Source organism: Mustela nigripes, chromosome X, assembly GCF_022355385.1.
Source record: "Mustela nigripes isolate SB6536 chromosome X, MUSNIG.SB6536, whole genome shotgun sequence".
NCBI classification, from domain to species: Eukaryota; Metazoa; Chordata; class Mammalia; order Carnivora; family Mustelidae; genus Mustela; species Mustela nigripes.
Genome location: NC_081575.1, coordinates 81,637,978 through 81,664,419, shown reverse-complemented (window position 1 = coordinate 81,664,419; position 26,442 = coordinate 81,637,978). Strand labels below are relative to the sequence as shown.

The following is a 26,442-nucleotide window of genomic DNA, read 5'->3' as shown; positions in this document are numbered from 1 at the left end:
AAGGTTGGGTGATGACTACAGGCAGGGCAAGAAGCAGAAAGAGGAGCGCTGGGATCTGTGCGGGACAGTGGGGTACTCTTAGGTGGTCTCAGGAAAACCAGATGGGCCCTGAGTGGGTTCCCGCAGGCTGAAGGCTTCGCCCTTTGCTGTCACCCATGTCTTCTGTCAACGGACTTAGATTTTCTCTTTTTTAGGCAGAAGGTAGAAAGCAGGAGACAGGGTAATCCCAATTTAGCTTCCCAGAAATTCCTGATGCTGTCAGAGGACCCCTCTGCCTGACTGACGTATTACACACCAGGCTAAATCCAACCTCCAGGCCTTTCTACTGGCAGGACTCTACTCTGAGTATTCTTATCCATTTCATCCCATCTGTTCTTCCTCAGGCTGACCTGACTAACCCCTTGTGGAATCTTTGACTTTCGCCCACTCCTCATCCAAGCCTCCACACATCCTCTCTCCTCCTCCTTCCTCCATCTCTGTCCGGTCCCCTTCCCCTCCCCCACCACCTCCACTCTGTCTCCAGCTTTTTTTGGCTGCTGTTTCTTCCTCCTCCTCCTCCCTCCTTACCTAACGCTGAATAATCAGGCCTGGCTGTCCTGGTTTCTGGAAATATTCGTGTGTGGGCAGTGGCTCAGGGCTGAAGCAGGGGATGGATGCCTGGGGGGCTCTGGGCAGCCCCAGACCCCCAGTGCAAAGATACCGAAATCCAGGGCTGTGGTCCATGCCTGTCTCCCTCTGGGGAAGGGAGAGCAGGTTTATTGAGCAGGGGAGGAGGGGTGGGAATTCAGAGGGCATGGACACAGGCCATTTCGTCTCCGAGGTCCTCCTCATCAAAGCGAGAGAGGATAGATTCCTCATCACTATACAGTGAGCTGGTCCCCTGTGCCAGCAGGTCACTGGCAGCACTGTCCATCTCGTCCAGTGTCAGGCGACAGGCATCTGCAATCTCCTGCTTGGCCAGGGCCACAAAGCGTGGGTCTCGGGCGAAGAGGCCCAGGCCCTCGGAGATGAGCACCTGGGGGCACAGATGGAATCAGAGTCAGCAGAGGGCCCAACATGGAATCAAAGCAATGTGCACAGCGGGTCAGTGTAGGTAGATGATGCATCATCCGTGAAAGTGTGCAGGGAAGTCACTGGGGACAGTCGTGCATACATCATGCTAAGCAGAAGTTGCAGAGCAAAGGGATAGATAATCACACACACAGTGCAGAGACCGGGGGTTGGGGGGGATGCCTCTTCCCTCCTTCCCAAGCTCCCACTTCCTCCCCTTCTCCCCCATCCCCCTTGCCCAGGTCCCTTCTCAACTCACAGCCTCCACCAGGCTGTCAGCACTGCCCCTCTTGCCATGGCTGGAGTCCGAGTGGGTTCCAGGCACGGGCAGACAGGTGAAGGTGCGCAGCGGACCACTGGATTTGTGGAGGTATCCCTCCCCTGCTGCGCCCTCCTCCACCAACAAGAGTGGGGCATAGAGGAGCCGACTCCGTTGCGGAGGGGTTGCCCAGGAACCCTGGACCAGAATAAACATCAGGGGGCTCAGGACTGATGGGTGGGATATGAGGATCTAGACTCACCCCTGTACCTACCTCTTATCACTGCCCACCACCCTCCAAGCACAACTGGAGGCAAACTGAATGCGAATAAACCAGACTTGAGTTTATTCAGGAGCATAAAAGACCTGGGTATAAATCTGAGCTCTGCCACTTACTGGCTGTGTGATCTTGGGTAAGCCTCTCCGGGCCTCAGTTTCCTCATCTGTAAACTAGGACTAACAACAGTACCTATCTCACAGGTACAGTGAGGCTTTTGTGAATTCTTTTTTTTTTTTGGGAGGGTGGGTGGGCAGCAAAGCTTATTGAGCTCCCGAAGAGTGAGGGGTCCCGAGAGGGTTGCTTCCCCCAACCCTTTTTTTGCTTTTGTGAATTCATATGTGCCTCATTCTTCAGAAGACATGTGGTATGTTTGATAAATTCAGCCTAGGCTAACTCTACCCCTCCAGACCTCAGCACCCCATTCCCCACCTCACCTGTGCCCTGCTGGTGAGGGGTAACCCACGATGATAGGTGCCTGGGATGGGTAAATCTTCACAACCACCCTGGCGCCTCAGACACTGGATAGTGAAGGAAGGCTTCCGAGCTGGGGGTGGGGGGGAGGCACAGTGCGGGGAGGGGCGGGGGGGCAAAGAAGAATGTCAGTGCCACCCACCCTAGCCCTCTGCCCTGATGGCTCTTGGTAGGGGGGCTAGGATCCATGCCTGCTCTCACCTGCAGGTGTGGGGGGCAGCAGACGGCGGCGTGGTACATTGTGCCCATCCAGGTATCTCTGGGGTCTGTGGGGTGGCAAAATGATGGGGCGTGGAGGAGTCCCTGCCTGCTCGTTTAGGTAGGAGAGCCTGAGCGGGAGAGAGGGCTGAGGATGAGCTCAGGCCTGCGCATGGGCAATGAGGTCCCATTAGTCCTGCCCTCCTGCATGCGGCTCATGGGGTCATCCTACATGTCATGGCCAGAGTCCTTGGTGGGGACTTCCTCTTCCTTGTCCCGATTCTCCCGCTCTTCATTTCCTTTGAGTTGAGAACTTCCTTCTTCTGGAATGGTGAAAATAAAGCCGCCAGAGCTTCTCCTGGGGAAAGTGAAGCAAGTTAGACAAACCAGACCCCCTCCAACCACAATCCTCCTCGTATTGTGGCCCTGGGCTCCTGGTTCCTTCTTGTTCCATGCCCCATCCCCTACAGAAACACTGGGCTTTTAGTTTTTTTTTTTTTTTTCCAATTGGGGAAACTCACATAAAATAAAATTAACCTGTCATCATTTTAGTTTTTATTTATTTATTTATTTATTTATTTATTTATTTTATTTATTTATATGAGAGCGTGTGCGCACGCGAGAGAGAGACTGGAAGAGGAGCAGTGGGAGAGGGAGAGAGAGAATCCCAAGCAGATTCCATGCTGAGTGCAGAGCCCCAGTTTGGGCTGTATCTTGTGACCCCAAGATCATGATCTGAACGCAGATCAAGAGTTGGATGCTTAACTGACTGAGCCACCCAGGCGTCCCAACCTGCCATCATCTTAAAATAAATGTGGGCTTTCTTTTAATAGATGTTTCTCATGGGAAGGACCCAACATTTAAAAAAAAAATCAAAGTTGGCCTGTTGAAGAGACACCTTCAACACAGGAACTGGGAGTGTGTTGGGGGAGGTGAGGAGGAGGCTATAAAAGCTAGGTGTGACTTCATTATGTTCTTTCCTTATTTCTGGGAGGTAAGTGCTGTTATCATCCACCTTTTACAAGTGACAAGATTGAGGACCATGGAAACTAAGTGACTAGCCCAAGATCACTTAGCAAATGGCAGAACCAGGATTTGAACTTAAACTCACTTAGTTCCATGTTACGTGCTTTTTGTATCAAACTTTTGCATTGCCTTTCTCTTATGAATCTCTTATTACCCTCTGTTCCCATCTGAGCCCTTAAATCCCTTCCATTTGTCCTAAATTTCCATTCAAAGGTCCCCTTGCTCCTGAATTACCTCCATGTAGTGGCTAGTCCCTGCCTTCCCTTACAACATCCCACCAGACCCTTGACCGTACCTGTGGCCATGGGATCCAGTCTGGGGTCCACTGGGCTGTCTGGAATTGGGAGCCCCCCCATCGTCATCACTGGGCCCAAGGGAGAGTGAATCTGGAGGTCTGTCCCCAACAGGTAGAGACACAGAAATCATGGAGCTCCGGCGAGATGGGGGCTGGGAGCCCATCGGGGCCTGTGGAAGTCACAGGATTGAATGTTGCCATTCACGTTACATCTAAGTCACTCAGTCAGTGACACAAGTCACTTGAAGCTTATTCCCAGTGACCTCCCTAAGGGTTAAATCTGGGTTTCACCTTCCAACAGTGGATGGTAGGTATCAAATAAACGTTTGCCTGTTGTAGGGAGTCTTCTCAGGGGGCCTCGTCCCCAAAGGCAGTGTCCAAGTTACATAAGGAATTAAGGGAGTGTTTTTTTACAATCAAATTCCCTAGGGGAGTGAAAACTTGCCCTCACTTTATAAATTTCCGGGTTCTTCTCATCTTCCTCCTCCTCTCTCTCCTGTCCCTCTTCCTCCTCATCTGTGTCACAGGTGAGGGCCTGCCTGATCTCAGGACCCAAGTCCTGTAGGCTCCTCAGACCAGCCTGTGAGGGTAGAAACATAGGGAAGCAAGGTAGCTCAGGGTCCAAACTCCACCATTCATGAGCCTGCTTCCCATGCAGGAGTGTGGGGTGGGGTAAGGGGTCCCTCAGCCACCCCTGACCCTCTGTAAGTCCTGGGACCTCTGTTCCCTTGTCTGTGACATGGGTTACACAAGACCAAGAGGGCAGGCAGCCTCAGCCATGGTGCTCCCACATACCCCACCCCACCCAGGCCCCTCTCTGAAGACCTGAAGGGCAGAGGAGGTACTTGAGGGGGCCTCACTCCCTAGTAGCCCCTTTTCTTTCCTTCGCCTGAATTTGCGGAAATAGTCCTGGATCAGAAATGTGGCGTAGAATTTGCCCACGGTGACCTCTTCCTCTGGGGGCAAGGGAGAAGAGGCAAGGTCACACAGGGGTCCTCTGTTCCCCCTACCCACAGCATAGACTCCCTTTGGCCCCCACTCCCATCCAATGCTAGTTTCCTGATGGTGAGTAATCGTTTGACATTTGGGTGGGCTCATGGAATTGGGGTGGAGCTAGCTCACCGTCAGGAGGGGGGATGACCTCATCTAGCAGCTTCTGCTTTATCCGCTTCCAGATCTTTTTGATGACAATCCGCAGCTCCTGATTGGCTTGTTCCAGGTTCCCTGCATCAGGAGAGAATATGGGGCATGAGCCAATAGGAGGAGCCCTTCGCAGCCACTCCTTCCCTGTTGGAAGGGGCTTCACAAGCTTCTACGCAGTCACACACCACCCCCATTGAACAGGTGGTAAAACAGGGCAGGAGGAGCCATAGTCACTTATTTTGAGGTTCTGAGCCAGGAGCCAGGCCCATCACTCAATGAGATTGATCCCTGCACCTCCCCCAGAGGCCCTCCCGCTCCTGCCTCTTCCCCATCCCTCCCATGCACCTTCTGTCTTGATCTTCAAGGATGTCCGAACCAGGGCAAAGAGTGTGGCATTGAATGTCACTGTCCCGTCTGAGTTGAGGGGCATGTTCATCGCCACAAGTCTCTACACACCAGGGACATGGAACCCACTTTGATCAAATGCCAGGGATGAAGGCATTGGATACCCAGGGGCAGAAACCTTTGAAGATAAAACCAAACACACCCTCCCCACCCAAGACAGGGTCCCTCCCCACCCCTGCGGTGGGCGGACAGCCCTTTCAGAGGTGGGGGGTGGGCAGGTGCACAGACCTTGCAGGCCACTCGGTGTGGGCACAGCTTCCCAAATCCCAAGGGGGGCTGGATGCGTCTCAGCAGAGCAACCACATCTAGGTGCTTGATGCGGCCCCTGGGACAAGTTGGGGTGGGTGGGTGGCACCGCTGGGTTGGAGATACCTCTATCCCTTTCTGAAGATTCCACCAGCTCATCTCTACCAACTTCCCCTACCCCCAACAACCCAGAGCCTGCCAGGGAAGAATCTGAGGGCAGTTGGGGAAGGCAGAGGACAGAGGCAGTGGGAACCTTGGGGCATCTATTGACTAGGTAATTGTTAATGGATAACAGGTCAGAAGTTCTGGGACTGGGGGACTAGGTGGGACAGGGCACTGTCCCCTGCAATCCCAGTTATGTGGTTATAGACCATACTTGGCTCCAGGGTCATATTCAGACCAGATCCTCTTGAATTCATCAAGGTGATGGGGGCCCAAGATGGACCAGTCTCTGGTTAGATAATCAAAGTTATCCATGATGACAGCCACAAAGAGATTTATGATCTGTGGGCCAGTGAACAGTGAGGGTTAGGTGAAGGGCTAAGCTGGGTGTGGGGGGTTGGTGGGACGCTGAGGTAAACTTATGGTTACTGGGTCACTAGTCCCTGGTTGATCTTATCAGACCAGCCCTTTCACCCCCTCTGAAGATCTGGGCTCCCCACCTTGTCCCCAGACCTTTCAGGGCCAGCCCCCATGGCAGTGGTGGTGGTTGTGGGGAAACAGTCCTCACCAGGAAGGCGCAGAGCATGAAGAAGCTAATAAAATAGGCGATGGCAAAATTGCTACCACAGGTAAACTCCTCGCCAGGGCTGACATCAGACTCAGGGTCACACCGACTCCCAGGAAGGCTGGCAAGCATTATCTCCTGCCATGCCTCACCAGTGGCACACCTGGGGGTCATACAGTGGGGCCATTTTGGAGGGGAGGCTATGAAATCATCACAAGTGGCACTGTAGGGAACTGTAGGGTAAGAAGATGACCCACTTCATGCCAGGGGTTATATCTGGCACAGATAAATTCCATAAAGCATTTCAATATTTTAAAAGCTGGTGTGGCCATGACGATGACAGTCATGTTCATCAGGTATCCCCATGTTGATCCCGATGCTACTGATGGGGCACTAAGGCCTAAGAAGTGGATACACCTTACAGCCAGAAAAAGAATGGTCGAGGCTAGATTATTACACAAGACTCTTCAGATCACAGCCATAAAAGGTCTCAGGCAAAATGAACCCCATGCTGCCCTGTTGTTTCCACAGCTCAGACAGTCTGGGGCCCAGACAGGGTGTGTGGGCACCCAAAGACATGCTGGGGACCAAGATGGCAGTGGATGAGGCATGGATGTCACCTGAACAAAAGCAGCACGGCCTGGGGAAAGGTCTGGAAATTGTTGTTTCGGTTGATCTGTGTGCCATCCTGAAGAGCCACCTTGCCAAACATCTGTGGGTGCACAGGGCATGTGTCAGAGTGGCAAACCCATGCCCCTACAGGTTGTCACCCATTTCATACCTTCCAGTACTCAAAAGAGTACTAGATCAAAAGATTCTCACAGATGTGTAGGTACTGCTGATCCCATTTCACAGATGTGTGGACTGATTCAGTGTCATCCAGCTTGTCTTTCAGCCCTCCACCCCCACTGTGGGTGAATTCCTACCCATAGTGCCTAAGGGATGCTCCCTGGGCTCCCCACTTGCCTGCATCCCAATGACTGCATAAATGAAGAATATCATTGCGATGAGAAGAGCCACATAGGGCAAGGCCTATGGGATTGGAGAGGAGGATAGATATTCAGGTCCAGGCAGAGAACTATAAGCCACAAAATGCACTGCTCCCTCAAGCCTGGGCCTACCGAGAGATGTGACCCATCCCCAAAGTGCCCATGACTATCAATGTCTCCCAAATGTGGACACAGTATTAAATACAATAGAATAAGGTCAGTGAGACCAAGGCTAGTTGGGAATTGGGAGGCTAGAAAAACAGAGAAAACCAGAAATGGTAAATTGCAGATGGGTATGGCCCACTGGGAAATGTAGTTCTTGGGGTGGTAAAAGGACAGGCTGAGAAGTGTGAGATGAGGGTGAGGGGTGGTCAAAGGGATGGGGAGTTACCTGAAAGGACTTGATGAATGTCCAGAGCAATGTGCGGATTCCTTCACCTTTACTGAGAAGTTTGACTAGTCGCATGACTCGGAAGAGGCGGAAGAAAGTGATAGAAATGCGGGAACTGTCCTCAGAGCTCTGAAGTTGGGGGTGTAGGTAGGTATGATGAGTCTACACTTGCCCCAGCCACCTCCCTGGCTCATGCTTTGGCCCTCCCAGCCCCCAAGTCCCTCAGAACTCAGGCCCCAGGATATAGTCAGGGAGCATTTCTAAGGACTCTTAGGAAGAAAGGAAGGGAGGGTAGGTGTGGAAAGAAGCATAGAGTCCCTGCTGTGAGGTGGGGGCTACCTCGCCAAGGTGGCCACCATTCTGAAGGGAGAAATGGCCAAGACAGAGGTGACAGAGGAGAGAATGAGATTGCAGGCCCAAATGAACAAAGGGAGAAACAATGTAGCAGATATAGGGGATAATGGATGGTAAAGTCATTATTCAAGGGATGATGGAGAAGGTTATATGGTAGTGGATCAAGATGGTTGTGGGAAGAGTTGGCAATGAGGGTGGAAGGGAAATGAGAGGGTATGGAAAATGATGGCAGAGAGCCAGTGGAGCCAATGGAGGAAATGATGAAGCCAGTAGTTTCATGGAGATGATGGAGATTAGAGAACCGATGGAAGACCCAATGGAGGAGACAGTGATGGAGACATGGAACCAGCAGCATTGTCAATCGAGGTGACAGAGCCAAGTAGTACCCAATGGAGGAGATGATGGAGCCCATGGCACAGTCAGTGGTGATGACAGAGCCGTGAAATACCCAGTGTTGGAGACAGTGGAGTTGTTGGAGAAAATTCAGCCAATGAAGTAGTCAGACGGAACGATGGAGCCAAAGCAGGAATTGGTGGAGTTGATGGAGTTAATGGAGGTGGATGTAGAGGCAATGAAGGAAATAATGGAAATAACAGGAGAGTCGTTTTAGGAGATAGCAGATGGAATTGAATGGAATGGAATAAGGGATATAAAGTAAGGAAATAAATGGAATAAGGGAGCTGGTAGGGGGGGCTTTGGCTAAACCTGACAGGGATTCAAGAGACATGGAGCTGGAATGAGGATTAGGGTGGAGGTAAGTTGAGAGGCCCTGGGGTTGAGGTGGGGGAAGGCTGGGTTTGTGGAAAGGCCAGTCCTTACGTTGACTTCAGTGACGGCAATGTCCACTATGCTGCCCACCACAATAAGAGCATCAAATGTGTTCCAGGCATCGGTAAAGTAATGCTGTAGGCAGGAAAAAAGTAGAGTCTTGTCTTCTCAGAGCTAGCAAGTTAGTATAGGGGTCCAGCGGTAGGTGATATTATGGAGGCAGGGCCCAGCTTGGACTACATGATAGGCCTTCATCTGGATCCTTCTCACTCCTTGATCTATGAGACCTTGGTTGCTGCCCCCCCCCCGAGAGCTCTGCAATGAGTGCCACCCCAAGGAATTCACCCACTGCAGGTGAGTCTAGGGCTTGGGGGGGCACCTTGGGTTTGAAGGCGATGATTTTGAGCACCATCTCAACAGTGAAGAGGCCAGTGAAGACCATGTTGAGGATGTCCATGGCATAGTTAAAAGGAGCAGTCTGTTCATAGTGCTGGGAGAGAAAGCCAAGTGTGAGGACGGAGCCTGAGGCAGAGACCTCTCCACCCACAACCAAATATTTTCTGGCTTGGACTGAGGTGAGTCTGGAGATGTGATAGAACTATGCTTTGGCCGAACTCCTCAAACTGTCGATATCCCAATATAGATATTGGAAAGCCCAGTCTTGATTTCCTTGCAGCTACTTCTGACTAATGAGACAGAAACGGAAGTCTTATGCTGGCTGGGCAGTTTCTGTGAAAACTATTTTTGCTTTCCAATAAAAGGATAAAATGAGAAGAGCCCTTGGGTGCAGTCTTCCTTCCTTTTTCCTGCCTTGAATGTGGTTTTGATGCCTGGAGCCATGGCAGTCATCTTGTGACCATGAAGCAACAATCATGAGAATGAAAGCCAACTTGTTAAGAATGGAGGAAGAGAAAGACACTGGATACCTGATGAACAATTATCAAACAGCCTACCATATTTTGTTGACTCCAATATGCACATCTTTTCACATTTAGAATCTTTGAAAATGGGGTGCATTTCACAATCAATAGCAACTTACAGTGGCCATATGCATTTCCCCCACATTCTTATATCTCTTAAGTCAGGATGCAACTTCCAATTATTGGCCTTAGATTTGAAGAAATGTGGCAAATATTTTTATAACTTAAGTCTCTGTCAGTTGGGGATTTGGCTGCTTGCAGCCTAAAGCATTCCTAATGGTTCCCAAGGGATTGTGTGAACAGAGTAGGGTTCAGGTGTCTGGCAGGGGTCAGGGTGGGGAGCTCAGACCTGCATGGCTAGAGCAACCGTGTTGAGCAGGATGAGCAGGAACATGAGGTACTCGAAGGCAGCAGAGTTCACAGTGGCCCACACACGATACTGATGTGGGTTCTTGGGGATGTAGCGGCGGAGTGGCTGGGCCTTGAGGGCGTACTCCACACACTGGCGCTGCATACGGGTGCAGGGCATGAGTGAGCAGTGGGATCCCAAGGCAAGAGAGTGGTGGGGAGGGGTTGGAGGCCATAAGGTGAGGGGTTAGAGGTCACCTGGTTCTTGTCCAGCTCACAGTTTTGGTATTCCTGCTCGCCCTGGGCACGGAAGGTGATGATGACAAAGCCCACAAAGATGTTCATCATGAAGAATGCAATGATGATGATGTAGACAATGAAGAACACTGAGATCTCCACATGGTAATTATAGATAGGACCCTTGTCCTCTGCATTTGCATCGATGGCCTTGTATAGTAGACTGGGGAGGGAACCAGTGGGAATGGGTGAGGAGATATCCCAGTCCCCTGAGACCTGTCCCCAGACACCTTATAACAGACACTCTAGAATTTCCTGCTTAGCACCCCAAAAACCCCAAATCCCCTGACTTAGCCATCTGGGACCTCCATGCATACCCAGTGGTCCCCATACAACCTTCTAGAGAAAGTCTCCACCCCAGTCCTTCAAGACCCCCAAATCCCTTAAGTTCCCATGGACCACTAAATTCACTTCTTCATTCACCTCAGATCCCCATTCACTTCCCCAGAACTCCCCCACAGCCCCTGAAGATCTCTAAATCCTGTCCCATCAGCTTGAATTCCTTGCACCATCTTCCCAAAGATCTTCAACTAGAACCCCAAAGACTTATACAGCTCTCTGAAAACCACTGAGCTCCATCTCTCTGAGACCTCCCCCCCCCCCCCGTGCCTTCCTCCAGACCCCTACCTGGTCCCCCTTAAATCCTACCCAGTCCTTTCTAGACGTCCTCAGAGACCTCTAGCCTTTCTGGAGACACCCCCATACCCAGTCCCCAAAGCACCCCCAGCAAACTTCTGGAGGACCCCCACTCAGTCCTCTGATATGCTCACCAGTCCTCAGAAAACCATATCCAGTCTCAAGATACCTTTCCACCCATCCCCAAGGAGATCCCATTCTATAGACTCTTTCCCTCCTTCCCTGCCCATCCCTGGAGCCCTGCTCCTTACGCAGGCCAGCCTTCGAAGGTAGAGACAGTAAATAAGGCCATCATGGCTGAGAGGACATTGTCAAAGTTGAAATCACTGTTGACCCAGAGCCGCTCCCGGACCAGTGGTCGTGATACATCTCCATCAGGGTAGACCAGGAAGGAGCCCCTGTGGATGTTGCAGACAGAGTGGGTGGGTGAGCAGGGGTGGAGAGCTGGGGAAAGGGGCCTGGTGTCTCCAGCATGGAGTGGTGAGGCTAGATAGCTTGGGTTCAAATCCTACCCCCCTGCATTTACTGGCTGGGTGATATTAGGCGTTTAACCTCCCTGTGCTTCAGTTTTCCTCATCTGTAAAATAAGAATACTAACAGAACATATTTCCTGGCCTGATACAAGGATTAATCAAGTCATTCAATGAGAATAGTATCTTGCATATAGTTGGTACCATATATGTTAACTGTCATCTCTATTATCATCATTGTCATCTCCCAGGAAAAAAAATAATACTAATAATCAACATTTCTCAGTGTGAAGGATATGTCAAACCCTGTACTCGGCTTTACATGTAGAAACTTTACGTTGTAATACACTCTCCTTGTAGTAACTCATTTACTCCTTACAGAAACCTGTGAGATCTGCATTGTTTTCAGTTAAGGAAAATGGGACTCAGCAAGGTTAAGAAATGTACCCCCAAGTCTCATGAGATGAATTTGAACAAGGAATGCTTGACTTCAAAGCACATGCTTTTAATCACCACCCTCTACAGGAATCTCAAGATGGAAGCCTGGGACTTTATGACAGTGGCCATGGGTGAGGGGAGTGTTTGGGGATTTCTGGGGGGTCCATAGTAGAATGTAGGTAACTCTGGAGAATGAGAAGAGGGATTTGGGGGAGGTATTGAGGGTCTTTTAGGACTTGGCAAGACCTGAGGGCCTTTGCAGCTCTTGGGAAAGTTCTGGGGGTGTATTGTGGGGAATTGGGGGAGTTTGGGGGGCTTGATAAAAACTGAGGGAGTTTCTGCAGTTCTTGGGAGGAAGCTCCAAGGGTTCCAGGGGCCTGGGTGAGATCTAGGGGCCTCTTTAGCCTTTGGGAGGGGTCCCAAGCTCCACCAAGGGCAGGGTTTAGGGCACTCACTTGCACTCTTGGGGGGTGTGTTTGGCTTCATCAGTGCAACTGTAGAATTTCCCCTGTAGGGAGGATACTTGTCAGGCAGGTTTACCCCTTGCTCCCTACCTTGACCTTCCAGTGTTTCCTCTCACCTTGAAGAGCTGCACGCCAATGCAGGCGAACATGAATTGCAGGAGTGTAGTCACAATCATGATGTTCCCAATGGTTCGGATAGCCACGAACACACACTGCACAACGTGCTGCAGGTACCCACACAGATGGTTCACGAGACTACAGGCCACAGCAGCCAGGGGGGAGGGATTCTGGGAGTAGATGGGGCTCAGGGACTCGGGCTGGGGACACCTGGTCATGGACCAGGGATATGTGCTCAGGACCATGTGGGCACTGACTAGGAATAAGTATTTACCAGGAAGGGATATGGGGCCACATTTCAGGAACTTGGGTCAGAGAAATGTGGCCATGGGTAGGAATTGTTAGTTACTTGTAAGGAATATTGGTCAGGCCACATGATCAGTGGTCTGGGGTGTGGTTTACATGTTGGGTCCAGGCTGTGTGGTCAGGTGTCTGTGTAAATAGTCAGTCTGATTGGAGATTGGGGCCCTAGGAGTGGGGCAGGACATGGGTCCTTTGGGTTTGGGTGGGGCTGGGTTACCTTGAGTCCCTTGGCCCTGTTGATGGCTCGGAGAGGCCTCAGTACTCGGAGTACCCTCAGGATCTTCACCACTGAGATGGCGCTGGAGCTGGAGAAGGGTGAGTCCTCAGGCCCTGGCCCAGGTTTGGCCTCTGCTCTGGGAGGAATGGAGTGGGCAGGGGATGCAGAGGGTCACTCACTGGATGCCAAAGGATATGAGGGACACGCTGACCACCAACAGATCCAACAGATTGAACCAGCTACGGCAGAAGGAACCTCGGTGCAGGAAGGCCCCAAACACTGTCATCTGCGGGAGGGGGAGGAGGACATCAGGGTAGACTCCGGGTGTGGGTATAGAGAGGGGAGGAGGGCATGGAAATAGGAGAGGTGGGGGGTGGGGGGGGGGTACAGGATGGTTTGGGGCAACTGGGGGTAAGACTGGGGGCCTATTCATTACCTTTAATAGAATCTCCACGGTGAAAATGGAGGTGAAAGCATAATCAAAGTACCCCAGAATCTGGGAGTAGAGAAATAGGGGAAGCCACTGAGTCATGGCTTAGCGAAATCCTAGGGGTATGTGTATATGTGTGTGTGTGTGCACGTGCTTCCTGTAAGCTTTGCTGTCCCTCCCTCCTCCTTCCCTTCCCTCCCTCTCTTTTTCTGTCCTTCTTCTTATGCCCAGTATGACACCACTGGGAGTGTTCCCTCAGCCCCCAGCCAATGGCTCACATGGTTGCGGAAGGAGTGGGCTCGGATGGGGTCCTCAGCGGCCAGGGACACACTGCTGAGGATGATGAACACCAGGATAAGGTTGGTGAAGATATGATGGTGAATGAGGGTGTGGCAGGCCTTCCTCAGCCTGGGGAGTGGGGAATAGTGAGAACCCAGAACCACAGAGCTGATTGGGAGAGCCCAAGGGAGACAGCTCAGCATCTTTTGCATCGGGCTGCGCACCCTGCCAGAGCCTTGTTGGTACCTGGCCCTCCACCTGCCCTAGCCCCTGCTGCCTCAGCCCCTCATCCATTCCCAGAACTCACGGGTTAGTTTGACTGAGACAGAAGAAGGCACTGCCCTCAGGGATGGGTATCACCTTCTCCTTGGGTACAACTTCCTGCAGAAGTTCCACATGCCCTGCACCTCCTTCCTCCTCTTCTTCCTCTTCTTCCTCATCTTCCTCGTCCTCCTCTTCTTCCTCCATGCCTGGTACCAGAAGAAGACCAAAAGACAGACAATTCATTGCAAAACATATGTAAAACCCGTAGAATAGTGGTTGTCACACGGCAAATTCTTTCCATGTGTCAGCTCCTCAGAGAAGGTCTTTTAGTTTGTTTTGTTCACAGTTGGGTCTCCAGAACTTAGAACAGTGCCTGGAACACAGTAGAAGCTCAGGAAATGTCTGTTGTATGAACATCACCATCCTTGCCATCCAATACACGCTATCTTACAATAAAGGCTCTGAGAAGTTCTGCAATAAAACAAAAGTCTTTGTCTTCATTAATCTCAGCATCTCAAATGCTGCTGGCCACACACCAAGCCCACTACTTTTATCAGTTTATTAGTTTTTGATGTAGTGCTCAATGATGCATTCGTTGCATGTAACACCCAGTGCTCATCCCATCATGTGCCCTCCTTAACGCCCATCACCCAGTTACCCCATCCCCCCACCCACCTCCTCTTCCACAACCCTCAATTTGTTTCACAGAGTCAATGATCTGTTATGGTTTGTCTCCCTCTCTGATTTCTTCCCACTTAGTTTTCCTTCACTTCCCTTATGATCTTCTGTGCTACTTCTTATGTTCCACCATATGATAATTGTCTTTCTCTGAGTGATTTATTTCACTTAGAATAATACCCTCCAGTTCCATCCATGTTGATGTAAATAGTAGGTAGTCATCCTTTCCGATCAAGCCCATCACTTTCAAGATGATTTCAGAAAAGTCTTCTCCTCAGACAGGAGGATCTAGGTGGTCAAGAGGTCTGCCCGGTGCTGTCTCTAAGGTCCCACACCTCCTCCATCTGGCCCTGCCCACTTGCCTGTTTCTTCATTCTTTCTGCCCTCCTCTTCCTCATTCTCCCCACCAGGCACCTGGGGACAGAAAGATGGGGGTCACCCATGGTGGGGGAGACACTATAGAATAAACCTAGGGGAGGCATGGAAGGAACACAGTAGTGGAGAGGTGCACAGGCAGAAAATGGGGGTTAAAACACACACACATAGACAGGTATTGGTGGTTATGGGAGGCGTAGACAGTGCCCAGGATTCTAACTCACCAACACTCCATTTTCCTGTGGGAGAGCCCCCTCGGTGCTCTTCTCCCTGTGAGAGAAAAGGGGAGCAATTGCTAAGGATTGCAGCAGATAGACGAGGCTGAAGGGGTCCGTGCAATCAGAACAGACCTTTCTGAGGTCCCATAGAACCTCCCTGCTTCTGCCCTCATCCCCACAGTCTGTTCTTTTCACAGCAGCCAAAAGGATCCTATTAAATCTTAAGTCTGGCACATTCTTCCTCTGCTCACACCTCTCCTATGGCTCCCACTCACTCAGAGCAAAAACCAAAGTCCTCACTATGGCCCAGAATGCCCCCAATGGGGTCCCCTTATTCCCCCATTTGAGCTCACCTCCTACCACTCTTTTCCTTGCTCACCTCACTCCAGACTCCCTGGTTTCCTTGGTGTTTTCTTAAATGTGCTGAATGTGCACCTCAGGACCTTTGCACTCACTGTCCCCTTGTCTGAAGCACTCTTCCCCCAGATATTTTCATGGCTCATTCTCTCCCTTCATTTGGGTGTCTGTTCAACTGTCACCTCTGTGTAAAGGCCTTCCTTGACCAAAATAGGGTCTAACCCTAAAGCAAAATAGCAACTTTCATTTCTCTCTGTTCTTTTTTTTCCCAAACTCTTTTTTTCATTATATATCCTTAACATATATTTAATTAAATTATGTTATATATTCATTTCTTTGTATTTTGCTTGCCTCCCCCAACTAGAGTGTCATCTTTGTGAAAGGGAGGACTCTGTCTACCTTGAACCCTGTCATCTCCTCAGTGTCTAGAACATGGCCTGACACAAAGTGGGAGATCAAAGAATTCACATTGAATGAATGAGGACTGACAGGTTGGATCTGGGGATATGGGTGACCCCAGGGTGACCAGGGTGACCGAGGCATCTCTGGTAGTGTGGGATGTATGTATGTGTGGAGACATACAGTCAGGGATCCCGGGGAGAGACTGTCTTGGGGGCAGAGCCAGACATCACCTGCCCTTGTCATTGACAGTCCCTGTATCTCCGCTGGCCAGGTTATCCACAGCAATGGCAAGAAACACGTTCAGAAGGATGTCTGGGGTGAGCTCAGGCTAACAAAGGATGGAGAAGAAGCCTGCCTGTGGACTGCCCATATCCCCTTAGCTACCCCACATTTTACCAGCACCCAGCCCCCCAAGGCTCCAAGGATACAGTTGCCGCAGATGAAGAGGATAATAAAATAGACACACACCAGCATTCCTGGGAAGAAGGGGCCTCCATAGGCCATGATACCATCATACATGACCGCATTCCAGTCCTCACCTGTCAGGATCTGAGGGTGAGAGTTCACTGTGAAGCTCTTTGGACCCTCCCACCCTATGCTTTCCCTACTCCTCACCCAACCCACCCATCCCATGGTCTCCAGACCTCACCTGAAAGACAGTGAGGAGGGCCTGGGGGAAGGTATCGAAGGTGCTTCGCTTGGTGTGGGTCTGGTCAAAGTTGAATTTGCCCCCAAAGAGCTGCATGCCAAGCAGGGAGAAGATGATGATGAAGAGGAAGAGGAGAAGCAGCAACGATGCAATGGATTTCATTGAATTGAGCAGGGATGCCACCAAATTGCTCAGAGATGCCCAGTGCCTGCAGCAGAGATGGGGGAGGCAGGGTTGACATGTCCAGTGGTGAGTCAGGACCCAGGGCAGGACTCCAGCTTGCAACGTGTTAAGGGCGGGTCAGGTCAAAATGAGCTTTGGAAGGGCGTTTGGGTGGCTCAGTTGGTTGGGCATCTGCCTTTGGCTCAGGTCATGGTCCTGGAGTCCTGGATCAAGCCCCACATCAGGCTCTCTGCTCAGCAGGGTGTCTGCTTCTCTCTCTTCCCCTCACCCCACTTGCGCTCTCTCTCTCGCTCTCTCTCTCTCTCTCAGTTTCTCTCTCAGATAAAAAAAATATTTAACAAAATAAAATGAGCTTTGGAGTTGGGTTGATGTGAAAATAAGATGTGAGGAGAAGGTTGAATTTGGGGTCAGTGTTGGCATTGAGGGTGTAATGAGAGATGAAGTTAGGATGGAGGTTATATGGAAGGTGAAGCTAGAATTGGGTTTCAGGTTGGGACTGGGACTGGGATTGGGGTTAGGGACTGTAGCTGGGGATGGGGTTGGGGTTAGGGGTTAAGAGAGTATTTGGAGTTTTAGATGACTGAGTTGGGGATAAGGTTGTGGTTGAGGGTTGGGATAGAAGAGGGGATAGGATTGAGATTGGGTCTGGGTCTGAGATTGCAGCTGGAGGCAGGCTACTGGTTAGGAGTTAGGGACATGGGGGTTGTGGTTAGTGATGGGGATAGGCTGTGATTTAGGGAGGAGATTAGAGATGGAGCTGGCCTTGGGACTGGGTGTTGGGGCTGTGGATGAGCTTGCATATGATGAGTGGGTAGGGGTTAGGGTTAGAGATGGTGTAATATTTGCAGATGAGTATGGAGGGGAGTTCAGAGATGGGGCTCGGAATAATGTTTGAGCTGGAGTTGAGGTTGAGGAAGGGAATGGAAATAAAGTAGACACCCGCCCCAATGGACTTTAATCTCCATGAGGCCAGAGGAACCTGGGTGGCTCAGTCGGTGAAGCATCTGATTCTTGATTTCCACTCAGGTCATGATCTCAGGTTTGTGAGATCAAGCCCCTGGTCAGGCTCTGAGCTGGGTGTGGAGGCCGCTTAAAATTTTCTTTTTCCCTCTCCCTCTGCCCCTCTCCCCCAACTTGTGCTCTTTCTCTCTCTCAAAATAATCTCTGCAAGGCGGGAACTTGTGTTTCACTAGGCCTAGTGTTTCTCTGAGTGCCTGGCACCAAGTAGGTGCTCAGTGGTATTTGTTAAATGAATGGTAAGGCTGATAGTCACTGGAGCTGGGGAGGGAGCTGTTCAGGCTGTGCTTGGGGCCCCAATCTTCCCCAGCTCCACGCACCTAGTGACTTTAAAGATCCTGAGGAGGCGCACACATCGGAGCACTGAGATGCCCAGGGGTTGCATGGTGCCCACCTCCACCAGGGTGGTCTCCAGGATGCCTCCACAGACCACGAAGCAGTCAAAGCGGTTGAAGAAGGAAGAAACATAGGCAGAGGGGCCCAGGCCATACAACTTGAGAAGCATCTCCACCGTAAATAGACAGAGCAACACCTTGTTGGCATACTCTATGGGGAGAGGGGTAGAGGTGACTGGATTGGCCAATTTCCTCAGTAATGTATAGGGGGGTGGGGGCCATGGGGCGATATGGGGTAGCTGTTATCGGGCCAGACACAGGCTGGGGGCAGGTAGGACAAGGGTTAGGGATTGGGGTGAGTCTGTAGGTCAGAGTAGGTGAGGTTTTGAAAGGCTTGGAGAGGTGAAGAGAAGAATCCATTAGCCTCTATGAGTCCAAGAAAACTCCATTTTGAAGCTAGTGTTAGAATCTGGGGTTTAGCTGGGATTGAGGCTGGTTTGAGGCTTGGGGTCAGAAGTGCGTTCAGTATTCAGGTTGGCATTGAGATAAAATGAATAACGGTAAAAGCTAGCACTCCTAAAATGTTAGCTTTATGTGGACTAAGCCATGTTCGAAGCACTTTTCACTTTAACTCACTTAATCCTTCCAACCACCTGCATGAAGTGGATACAATTACTAACCCCATTTTTGTAGATGGGGAAACAGACACAGAGGGGTTAACCCATCCAGACAGTGTGGAGTTAAGATTCTGGAGTCCCAAGCCACCTGCCTGGGTTTGCCACTCACTAGCTGAGTCCTGGGATTAATCATTTAATTCTTCAGTACCTTGGCAATCGGTACTGTGTGCAGTAGTAGTTGCTTCACATAAGGCTTTAGTGAAGAAAAATTGAGCTAGTCCGTGCAAAGTGCTGAGAACAGAGCTTGATGCCCAGAGCAAGTGCTCTGGGAGTGCTAGCTACAAGGTGCGATGGGACAGGCTAAGGTTTCTGCATTTATTAGGGCAAGAAGGCAATGTCTGGGGGTCTGAGGAACCCCAGAGGCCCTGGATTTGGGTTTCTAGAGTGGAGAGAATTGGGGGTTGGGGAAGAGGGCTGGTAGTCCGGCGGTTGGGGAGAGGGCGCACCCTGGATCTGGGTGAGCCAAACGGGCTGCCCGTGGTGCTCTGAGGCGATGGTGAGCGTATTGAGGAAGACGAGCACCAGCACGGCCCAGTAACAGGCGGTGGACTTCACAGCCCGCCGGCAGCGTGCCCGAAGGCCCCGGTTAGCTCGGCGGAGGTGGCGGCTGGGGAGGAGGGGAAAGGTGAGTCCTCTGGTTGAAATTACCTACCTAAGCAGGGCCTGGGGGGCTTGGGTGGGCTAGCCCGGTGGTCACGGGGGACTTGGAGGTGGGGCTCACACAAAGTCATGGGGCCCCAAATCCCTTAATTTTCCCAACTCACCAAACCCTAGTTTTCATGATCTTGTTTCTGGAAAAGAGGAAGATGGAATGTGAGCGTCATGAGGGACTAAGGGGCAGTCGGTGGCTGGGGTTGGAGCTCAGGGGCTGGGGTCAAGGTTAGAGGGTCCAATAAGGATGGGGGTCAGGGTCTGGACTGGGTTCTGGACTGGCCAGGGGTCAAGGGCTGGAGGCCCTTACATGCAGCGTGTGCAACTGGCCAAAGCCCCCTCCTCTTCTTCCTCATCGCCTGGGGTCTCTGTCATCGAACCAGTGTCACTGGCTGGGAGGCTGGCTGTAGGAAGGGTAAGAGTAGAGGTCTGTACTTGAAGACCCCAGGTTCCAAACTTGGCTTGCTTCTCTGTCTGCCCATCCCACCATCCCCCATCTGGCTGGACCCTCACCATGGCTGCTGGTGGAGTGGGTAGAGCGGGTAGAGTGACTAAACCAGCGCAGACGTCCACGTCTCCTGGTGGTCAGCTCTGCCAGCTGTGGCCCTGCCAGATGGGAAGGACAGTTGGGGAGCGTGGCCTGAGGTTGGGTTAGGGCCGTGGTGGTGTGTGTGGGGGGGTGTTATTTGGAGACTTTGTTCTGGGTACAGGGTATTCAAGTGTGGGTCTGGTTCTGTGTCCTAGGCTGGAACCGGGAGCTGGGCCTAGAGCTGTTGCCAGTCGGGGCGGGATTTGAGGAGGGTAGCCCACATCTGAGGCATGCGTGGAGCAGGGAATGGGCCCCACGGGGTTGCCTACGGTGGCCGGCCCGGCCCTCTTCAGCCATAGAACCCAAATTGCCATCTGCTGAGGGGTCTTCGATGTCCAGGTCCTCTGCCTGCGTGATCCAGTCCAGGTAGCCTCGCAGGTCCTCCTCCAACTGTTGCTTCTCCCGCAGCTTCTGGAAGTCCCCTCGTGCTTTGGCCTTCTCCCTCTCCTTGGAGAACTCCCTGAGGGAGGAAGATGGAGAGCTAGGTGAGGGAACCACTCTGGCTCCCTTGCCTTCACCATTCCAGCCCTACTGGTCTCCTTGCTGTTCTCAGAATATGTCAAACACATTCTAGCTTCGCATCAGCGGTTCCCTTTCCTTGGGACACCTTTTCTTCAGATATCCATGTGGCCCATTCCCTCATCTCTTTCACATTTCTACTCAGATGTCACCTTCTCAAGGAGTTCTGTCCTGATTGCCCCTATTTATAATTGCACAATTTGCTCATTTCTATCCTTATCCTTCCTTTCTTTCCATAGCACATATTCCATATAAAACACTACATATGTGAGGTGCCTGGCCAGCTCAGTTGGTAAAGCACGTGACTGTTAATCTCAGGGTTGTGAGTTCAAGCCCCACACTGGGCATGGGGCCTATTGGAAATAAGAAAAAATTTCAACAACCCACCACATACATGTGTGTGGGTGTGTGTATACACAATCTGTTGTGTGTATTGGTATTATCTGTCTCTCCCCACCAGAATGTAATATCCAGGAAGACAGGGATTTTTGTCTTTTATTCTATTCCTAGTGCACCCAGTAGTTGCTCAATGTTGACATATCGAATGAAGTGGTATTTCTGATGGGTTCTGAAAGGATGCCTAGGAGTTTTCTAGGAACAGAACAAATGGGACTGGGGCTGAGGGGCAGTATGGGGGAGGGTGTCTAGGCTCCTCACCCGCTCAGGACACCAAGTACAAGGTTGAGGACGAAGAAGGACCCAAAGATGACGAGACTCACGAAATATACCCAGGGAAGCTCATACCCCATGGCATCCTGCATCTGGGGAGAGAGAGGACATGCATCTCTCAGTATATGCAGACGCTCTTGCCTGAGCCTGGGGAGGAAAGGCAGGTGCAGTCTCGCACTGTGTGCCTGTCGTCCACCTCACCCAGTAGAGCACGTCTGTCCAGCCTTCCATGGTGACGCACTGGAAGACGGTCAGCATGGCGAAGAAGAAGTTGTCGAAGTTGGTGATGCCTCCGTTGGGCCCTGCCCAGCGCCCGCGGCACTCGGTCTGGTTCAGGGTGCACGCACGCCCGGATCCCGAAGATGCGCAGGGCGACGGGTCCTCCTCCGCTTCCACGTCTGTGGGAAGACGGGAGCTTTGGGTTCTGAAGCCTGCCCACCCACAGTCCCTGCTATCCTGGAGCTCCGTCCACCTGAGAAGTTCAACTCAGGGTTCGAGATTTTTCTAAATCAAGGGCAACTGTAAGCTCACAACTCTGCTAGATCAGGATTCAGAACCACAGGGAAGTTGTGAGTCTCAACCACAGGTATCTGGGGGGTAGAACTGTAAAACTTCTGGTAGAATCTTGTAAAGAGCAGTGAGCCCTGAGCCTGGGGGAGGAGTCTTGTGAACTGGGAAGGGACTCTTGGAAAAAGGGCGGGGACAAGGCTTGGGCGGGAGTCTGGATAAAGGGCTTGAGTATTTGGGGCCAGTCCTGGAGGATGGAGTCAAGCGCCTGGAAAGGTCTAGGCCTGTAGGTGGATTCTTGTGATGGGGCGGAGCTATTAGTCAAGGGGCGGCAGTAGTCCGGGATTGAGGGCGGAGCTTGAATAAAGGGGTAGGGCTTGTTATCCCGGAGGCGGAGCCTGAGCCTGGGGGTGGAGTCCTGTGGATTTGAGCACAGGGTGTGGCCCAGAAACCCGCGGAGGGAAGGGCGGGGCGGTGGTGGTGGTGGTGTCCTGTCCCCAGAGGGGTGGAAAGGCTGACCAGATCCCAGGAAGTAGCATGTCTTGTGCATGCGTCCAAGGAACAGCTCGAGTCCAATGATGGCATAGATGATGATGACAAAGAGCACGAGCAGGGCGATGTGCAGCAGGGGCACCAGCGCCTTCATGATGGAATTAAGCACTATGTGCAGGCCTGTGGGAACAGAGGGGCGAGGTTGGCCTAACTCCCAACTCCGGCGGCCCTCCCCCACCTCCAACCTCCTGGGGGGCGTGCCACTCACTTGGAACCCCAGATACCAGCCTCAGTGGCCTCAGCACCCGAAACGCCCTTAACGCCTTCACATCGAAGCCTCCCGGCTTTCCCCCTGTGTGCGGGGTGTCTCCCGGCCGACCAGGGCCCTGCTCCAGTAGCACGCTGAACAGCCTGAAGGGGTAGCACGGGATTAGGAGGCCTGTGGCGGGCCTTGGGACCTCCCTCCACCCCTCCCTTCTCGGAAAAACACAGGTTCTCGTGACTGGAAATGTGAAGAAGTTTAAAATATGTTGATATTACTGATTCTGGCTGCCAAATGGGGGCAGTCGGAAACAGACATTTCCCCTGGGCCCCGAATTCAGCGGGCCTGGGGTAGGAAGTTGAGCTAAGGTCCCCTGCAGACGCGCACCCGACCACAACGATGATGAAGTCGAGTAGGTTCCAGCCATTGCGGATGTAGGCACTGGGATGGAGCACCAGCCCGTAGGCCACGATCTTGAGCACAGTCTCCACAGTGAAAATCACCAAGAATACGTACTCCACTTGCTCCTGAGGTTGGAGCCAGGGGCGGGGCGGGAGAGTGGGGGTTATTTGAGGGTGAGGCTTGAGGGGGGCCGCCGAAAAGGAAGCATAATCGGAGACCTAAGTTTCGACTGGATAGGAGAGGGTCATCTGGGCCAGTGAAGAGCGGAGATGGGGGCTTGAAGGGTTGTGGTGTGGTTCTGCTGGGGCTGGATCTGGCTTGGGGCGGGGGCAGGGGCAGGGGGGCAAGCCTCACCAGGTTGTGGTTGGCCGTGTTGGAGTCATCTTCTGGAAAGGGGATGTAGACCCCCAGGGCTACACAGTTGGCAAAGATGGTCAGCAGGATGAGGATGTCAAAGGGCCTCAGGTGACAGTCAAGGACCCAGGCAGATAGGTCTCAGATTCCCCACATTCCCTTGGAGCCCTCCCCATCCAATGCTGATGCTTAACTCAAGGCATCCAGCCCTGACATCCCAGCCCTTGTCCTGACCAAGGCTTTAACTTTGAACCCCCTAGAAACATTAGCCATCCCCAACTCTTGCTTTGATTTAGCCCTTGACTCTTGACACTCCCCCCCCCCCCCCCGCAGTGACCTTCACATTTCTCAACTCACCCTCTAATCCAGTTCTTGACTCTTGATCCCTAGTGACCTCGGCCTTCCTCCATCCCAGCCCTGACCCAAACCTTGACTCTTGGTACCCTGGTGAAACCTCACTCCTGAGCCCCACCCCGGCCTTCCAGGATGCTTCCACTCCACAATGCTGATGCAGAACCGCCGCAGGGGGTTGGCCAGGGTGAGGCAGAAGAGCGCCCGGGGTGACCGCTGAGCACTGGCCACTGCCACCGTCTTGTGCTTACTGTGCTGAGTCCTTCGCTTAGGGGTCTCCAGGCCCGATGCCCCATTGATTTCTTCACCCCCCGATGCTGGAGGCCCAGGGCACAGCCCCCATTCAGGACCAGGTCCCGTCCCATTGGCTGGGCTGGGCTCTGGGGTGTTGTCTGTGTGGAGAAACCGAGTCAGGGAGGGAGAGGGTATTGGGGCAATCATGGTTGCCTCCTGCCCGGTCCCATCCCTGTGTCTGGGGGCAGGAGAGAAGAGCATGTAAAATTAGGGAGAGTTGGGGTGGTGCCTGAGTTAAGAATTGCAGGGAAGAGTTGGTGTTGTAATTGATTGGGGGTAAAGAGAGTTTTTAGAGAAGGGAAGGTGAAATTACATTTCCAAGTAAAGTAGTCTTTGCTGTTAGACTTGATACGGAGTTTAAATTGGCATGGGGTAGGATTAATTTTATAGCTAGAGGCAAATTTAGGGTTAAATTCTAGTGGTGGATTTTGGATTGGGTTTAAATACAGGAAGGAGTAGAGTGTCTGAGTTGGGATTAGAATTAGGATCAAGGTTAGGGTTAAAGTTAAGTTTGGATGGGATCTGAATTTGGCATTGGGGTTTTCAGCTAAAGTCATTCCCAATTCTTGTGGCCTTGTTCTAGCCTCTGAGGGGCAGTAGGTTGGCTTGGTTAGGATCCCCAGTGTTGGAGGAAACAAGCTGTCTGAACTTGGCACCTGTGTGCAAACTTGGGAAAATGGTGCAACCTCCCTGAGCTTCAATTTTCTTATCTGCGTAATGGAGTGATAAGAGTACCTATGTTATAGAGTCGTTGTGAAGATTAAGTGAGTTCAGCATTCAGAATAATGTCTGGCACAGAGTATTATTCCCATTTTGCAGGTAAGGAAATTGATGCAAAAAGGGAAGTGATTTGACCAAGTGGCCGAATTGGGATTCCAACATATGCAATCTCTGACTCCAAGGTAGTAAGACTTAATGACTTACTACCACCATCAAATGTGTTCATTCTCTCTCTCTCTAGTTTTTAAAATTGATCTGTGCTCTTTTTGGAGACTTTTTGGAGACTCAGAAACCTACTCACTAACAATATTGATATCTCGATGTTGGGGTTGAGGTTAGGTGAATTTATAGCTCATACTAAGGGGCTGAATCTACATTGGGGTTTAGACCCTGACAGGGGTTTGCCCTCTGGTTGGTAAGGTTTGCGTTAGGATTAAGCTTGGGGCTGGTTTTGGAATTGGACTTGGGATGGACACGAGGATGGAGGTTGGGGCCAGGATTAGGGCTGGGATTCAGTTGTGAACTAAAGCTGGGGATGGGGCTGGGAGGCCATAGGGGCAGGGTCTGAGTCAGACTGAGCGTCAGGGTTCAGGTGATACTAAGGCTATGTTTGGTGCTGTCGGGGAGGGAAACAAGGTGATGTGGTTCTGGTCCCCTGGTGACTCTTCAGGGGTGGGGTCCTGTTGGGCAGTAGATGGGGCAGAGGGGCAGAGGGTAGAGCAAAGCCTTGGCTTGCTCCAAGGGTCTGCAGGGGTGGAAGGCTGCTCTCACCTTTCCCGCCTTCAGACGCCGACATCCTCCTTTCAAGGTCGAAGAGCCATCTGCACACAGCCCCCCTCTCTTCTCCCAGCTTTAGAGAGATTAAGGTCACAGGGCGGGGCTGTAGCCGGGTTGGATGGGAGGGTGAATGGGGCAAAGATGGGACATTTTTGGGCTACAGCCTGACAACAGAAAAGGCACCGATTTTTAAAAAATATTTTTATAAAATATATACGAGTCAGAAATTAAAATAAGAAAAATGATATCATTTCCCAACAGTATTTGAACTTTGAAATGTGTAAAAATAGACCTAACATAATATACTTATGTGTAAGATCTCCATGGGAAAAAATTTTCAAATACTGTCAAGTGATTAAAGGGAACCTAAGGAAATGGAGAGATATATTAAATTTACTAATAGAAATAGTCAATGTTGTGAAAATGTCAAATTCTTCCCAAAGTGATTTAGAGATTCAATGGCTGTCCCAAATGAAATCCCGAAAGATTTTTCCCTGTAATTTGACAAACTCATTCTAAAATTTATATCGATATACAAAGGATCTACAAAAGCCAAAATCCTTTGAGAAGGAACAAAGTGGGAGGACATTCCAGATCAGATATTAAGGGATGTTATAAAGCTACAGTAATTAGGAACAGAATAGAGTTCAGAAACTGAGCCCCATATATATGCAAACATGATTTATTTTTGACAAACACAGCACTAATGAATGGTGGTTACATGAATGTTTACTCTGTAATTATTCCTTAGCCTGTACACATATGTATAACATGAAGAGAAAGCATTTATGGAATACATGAATATTAGTGGTTACAATTTACATAGCGCTTTCCTACTGTATTATGTGTCAGGTACAGAGTTAGCAATGCTTTACATAAATTAATTGTTTTAATCCTTACAGATGAGGAAACTAAGACACAGGCAAATTATATAACCTGCCCATGGTTGCACCTTTAGCTAGTTGAGCGAAACATGTGAGCTAAAAAGTTGAGACGCAATCGTAGCCGCTTTATGCTAAAGCCCTTGCCCTTAACCTATACACTTGCACGATATGGAAGATGAATGCCGCCTTAAATGAGTCAGGAAGCCTCTCTACCCTCCGGTCCCTTTTCTACCATTGCGCGCGCGCTCACGCGCATAGACAGGCGCACACACACAGAGGTGTGCGCGCGCTCGTT

At 51.2% G+C, this 26,442-nt stretch overlaps 1 protein-coding gene across 3 annotated transcripts; it reads right to left on the bottom strand.

Annotated features, from left to right (window-relative positions):
• Positions 1-784: 784 nt before the first annotated feature.
• On the bottom strand, positions 785-25,282 carry CACNA1F (calcium voltage-gated channel subunit alpha1 F). Of its 3 annotated transcripts, none has more exons than XM_059385629.1 (48): positions 25,221-25,282; positions 23,612-23,629; positions 23,122-23,227; positions 22,753-22,892; positions 22,372-22,514; positions 22,131-22,283; positions 21,306-21,502; positions 21,093-21,196; positions 20,186-20,376; positions 19,841-19,933; positions 19,638-19,731; positions 19,441-19,467; positions 19,123-19,283; positions 17,985-18,210; positions 16,465-16,672; positions 16,244-16,364; positions 16,046-16,127; positions 15,063-15,108; positions 14,826-14,877; positions 13,829-13,991; positions 13,521-13,650; positions 13,249-13,308; positions 12,992-13,098; positions 12,813-12,900; positions 12,292-12,399; positions 12,167-12,219; positions 11,055-11,201; positions 10,129-10,330; positions 9,872-10,030; positions 8,982-9,092; positions 8,654-8,737; positions 7,820-7,840; positions 7,481-7,609; positions 7,067-7,132; positions 6,721-6,812; positions 6,104-6,263; positions 5,750-5,877; positions 5,356-5,452; positions 5,068-5,170; positions 4,702-4,803; positions 4,405-4,535; positions 4,031-4,159; positions 3,580-3,749; positions 2,491-2,616; positions 2,262-2,389; positions 2,024-2,133; positions 1,310-1,507; positions 785-1,015 (listed from the first exon to the last, which is right to left on the bottom strand). In XM_059385629.1, the coding sequence occupies exons 1-48, from the start codon at positions 25,280-25,282 to the stop codon at positions 785-787; spliced, it is 5,757 nt and encodes a 1,918-aa protein (XP_059241612.1). The 3 variants fall into 3 exon arrangements, with proteins under 3 accessions (XP_059241612.1, XP_059241610.1, XP_059241611.1); XM_059385627.1 differs by having other exon boundaries at positions 23,612-23,864; positions 25,258-25,282; XM_059385628.1 differs by having other exon boundaries at positions 20,219-20,376; positions 23,612-23,864; positions 25,258-25,282.
• Positions 25,283-26,442: the final 1,160 nt, after the last annotated feature.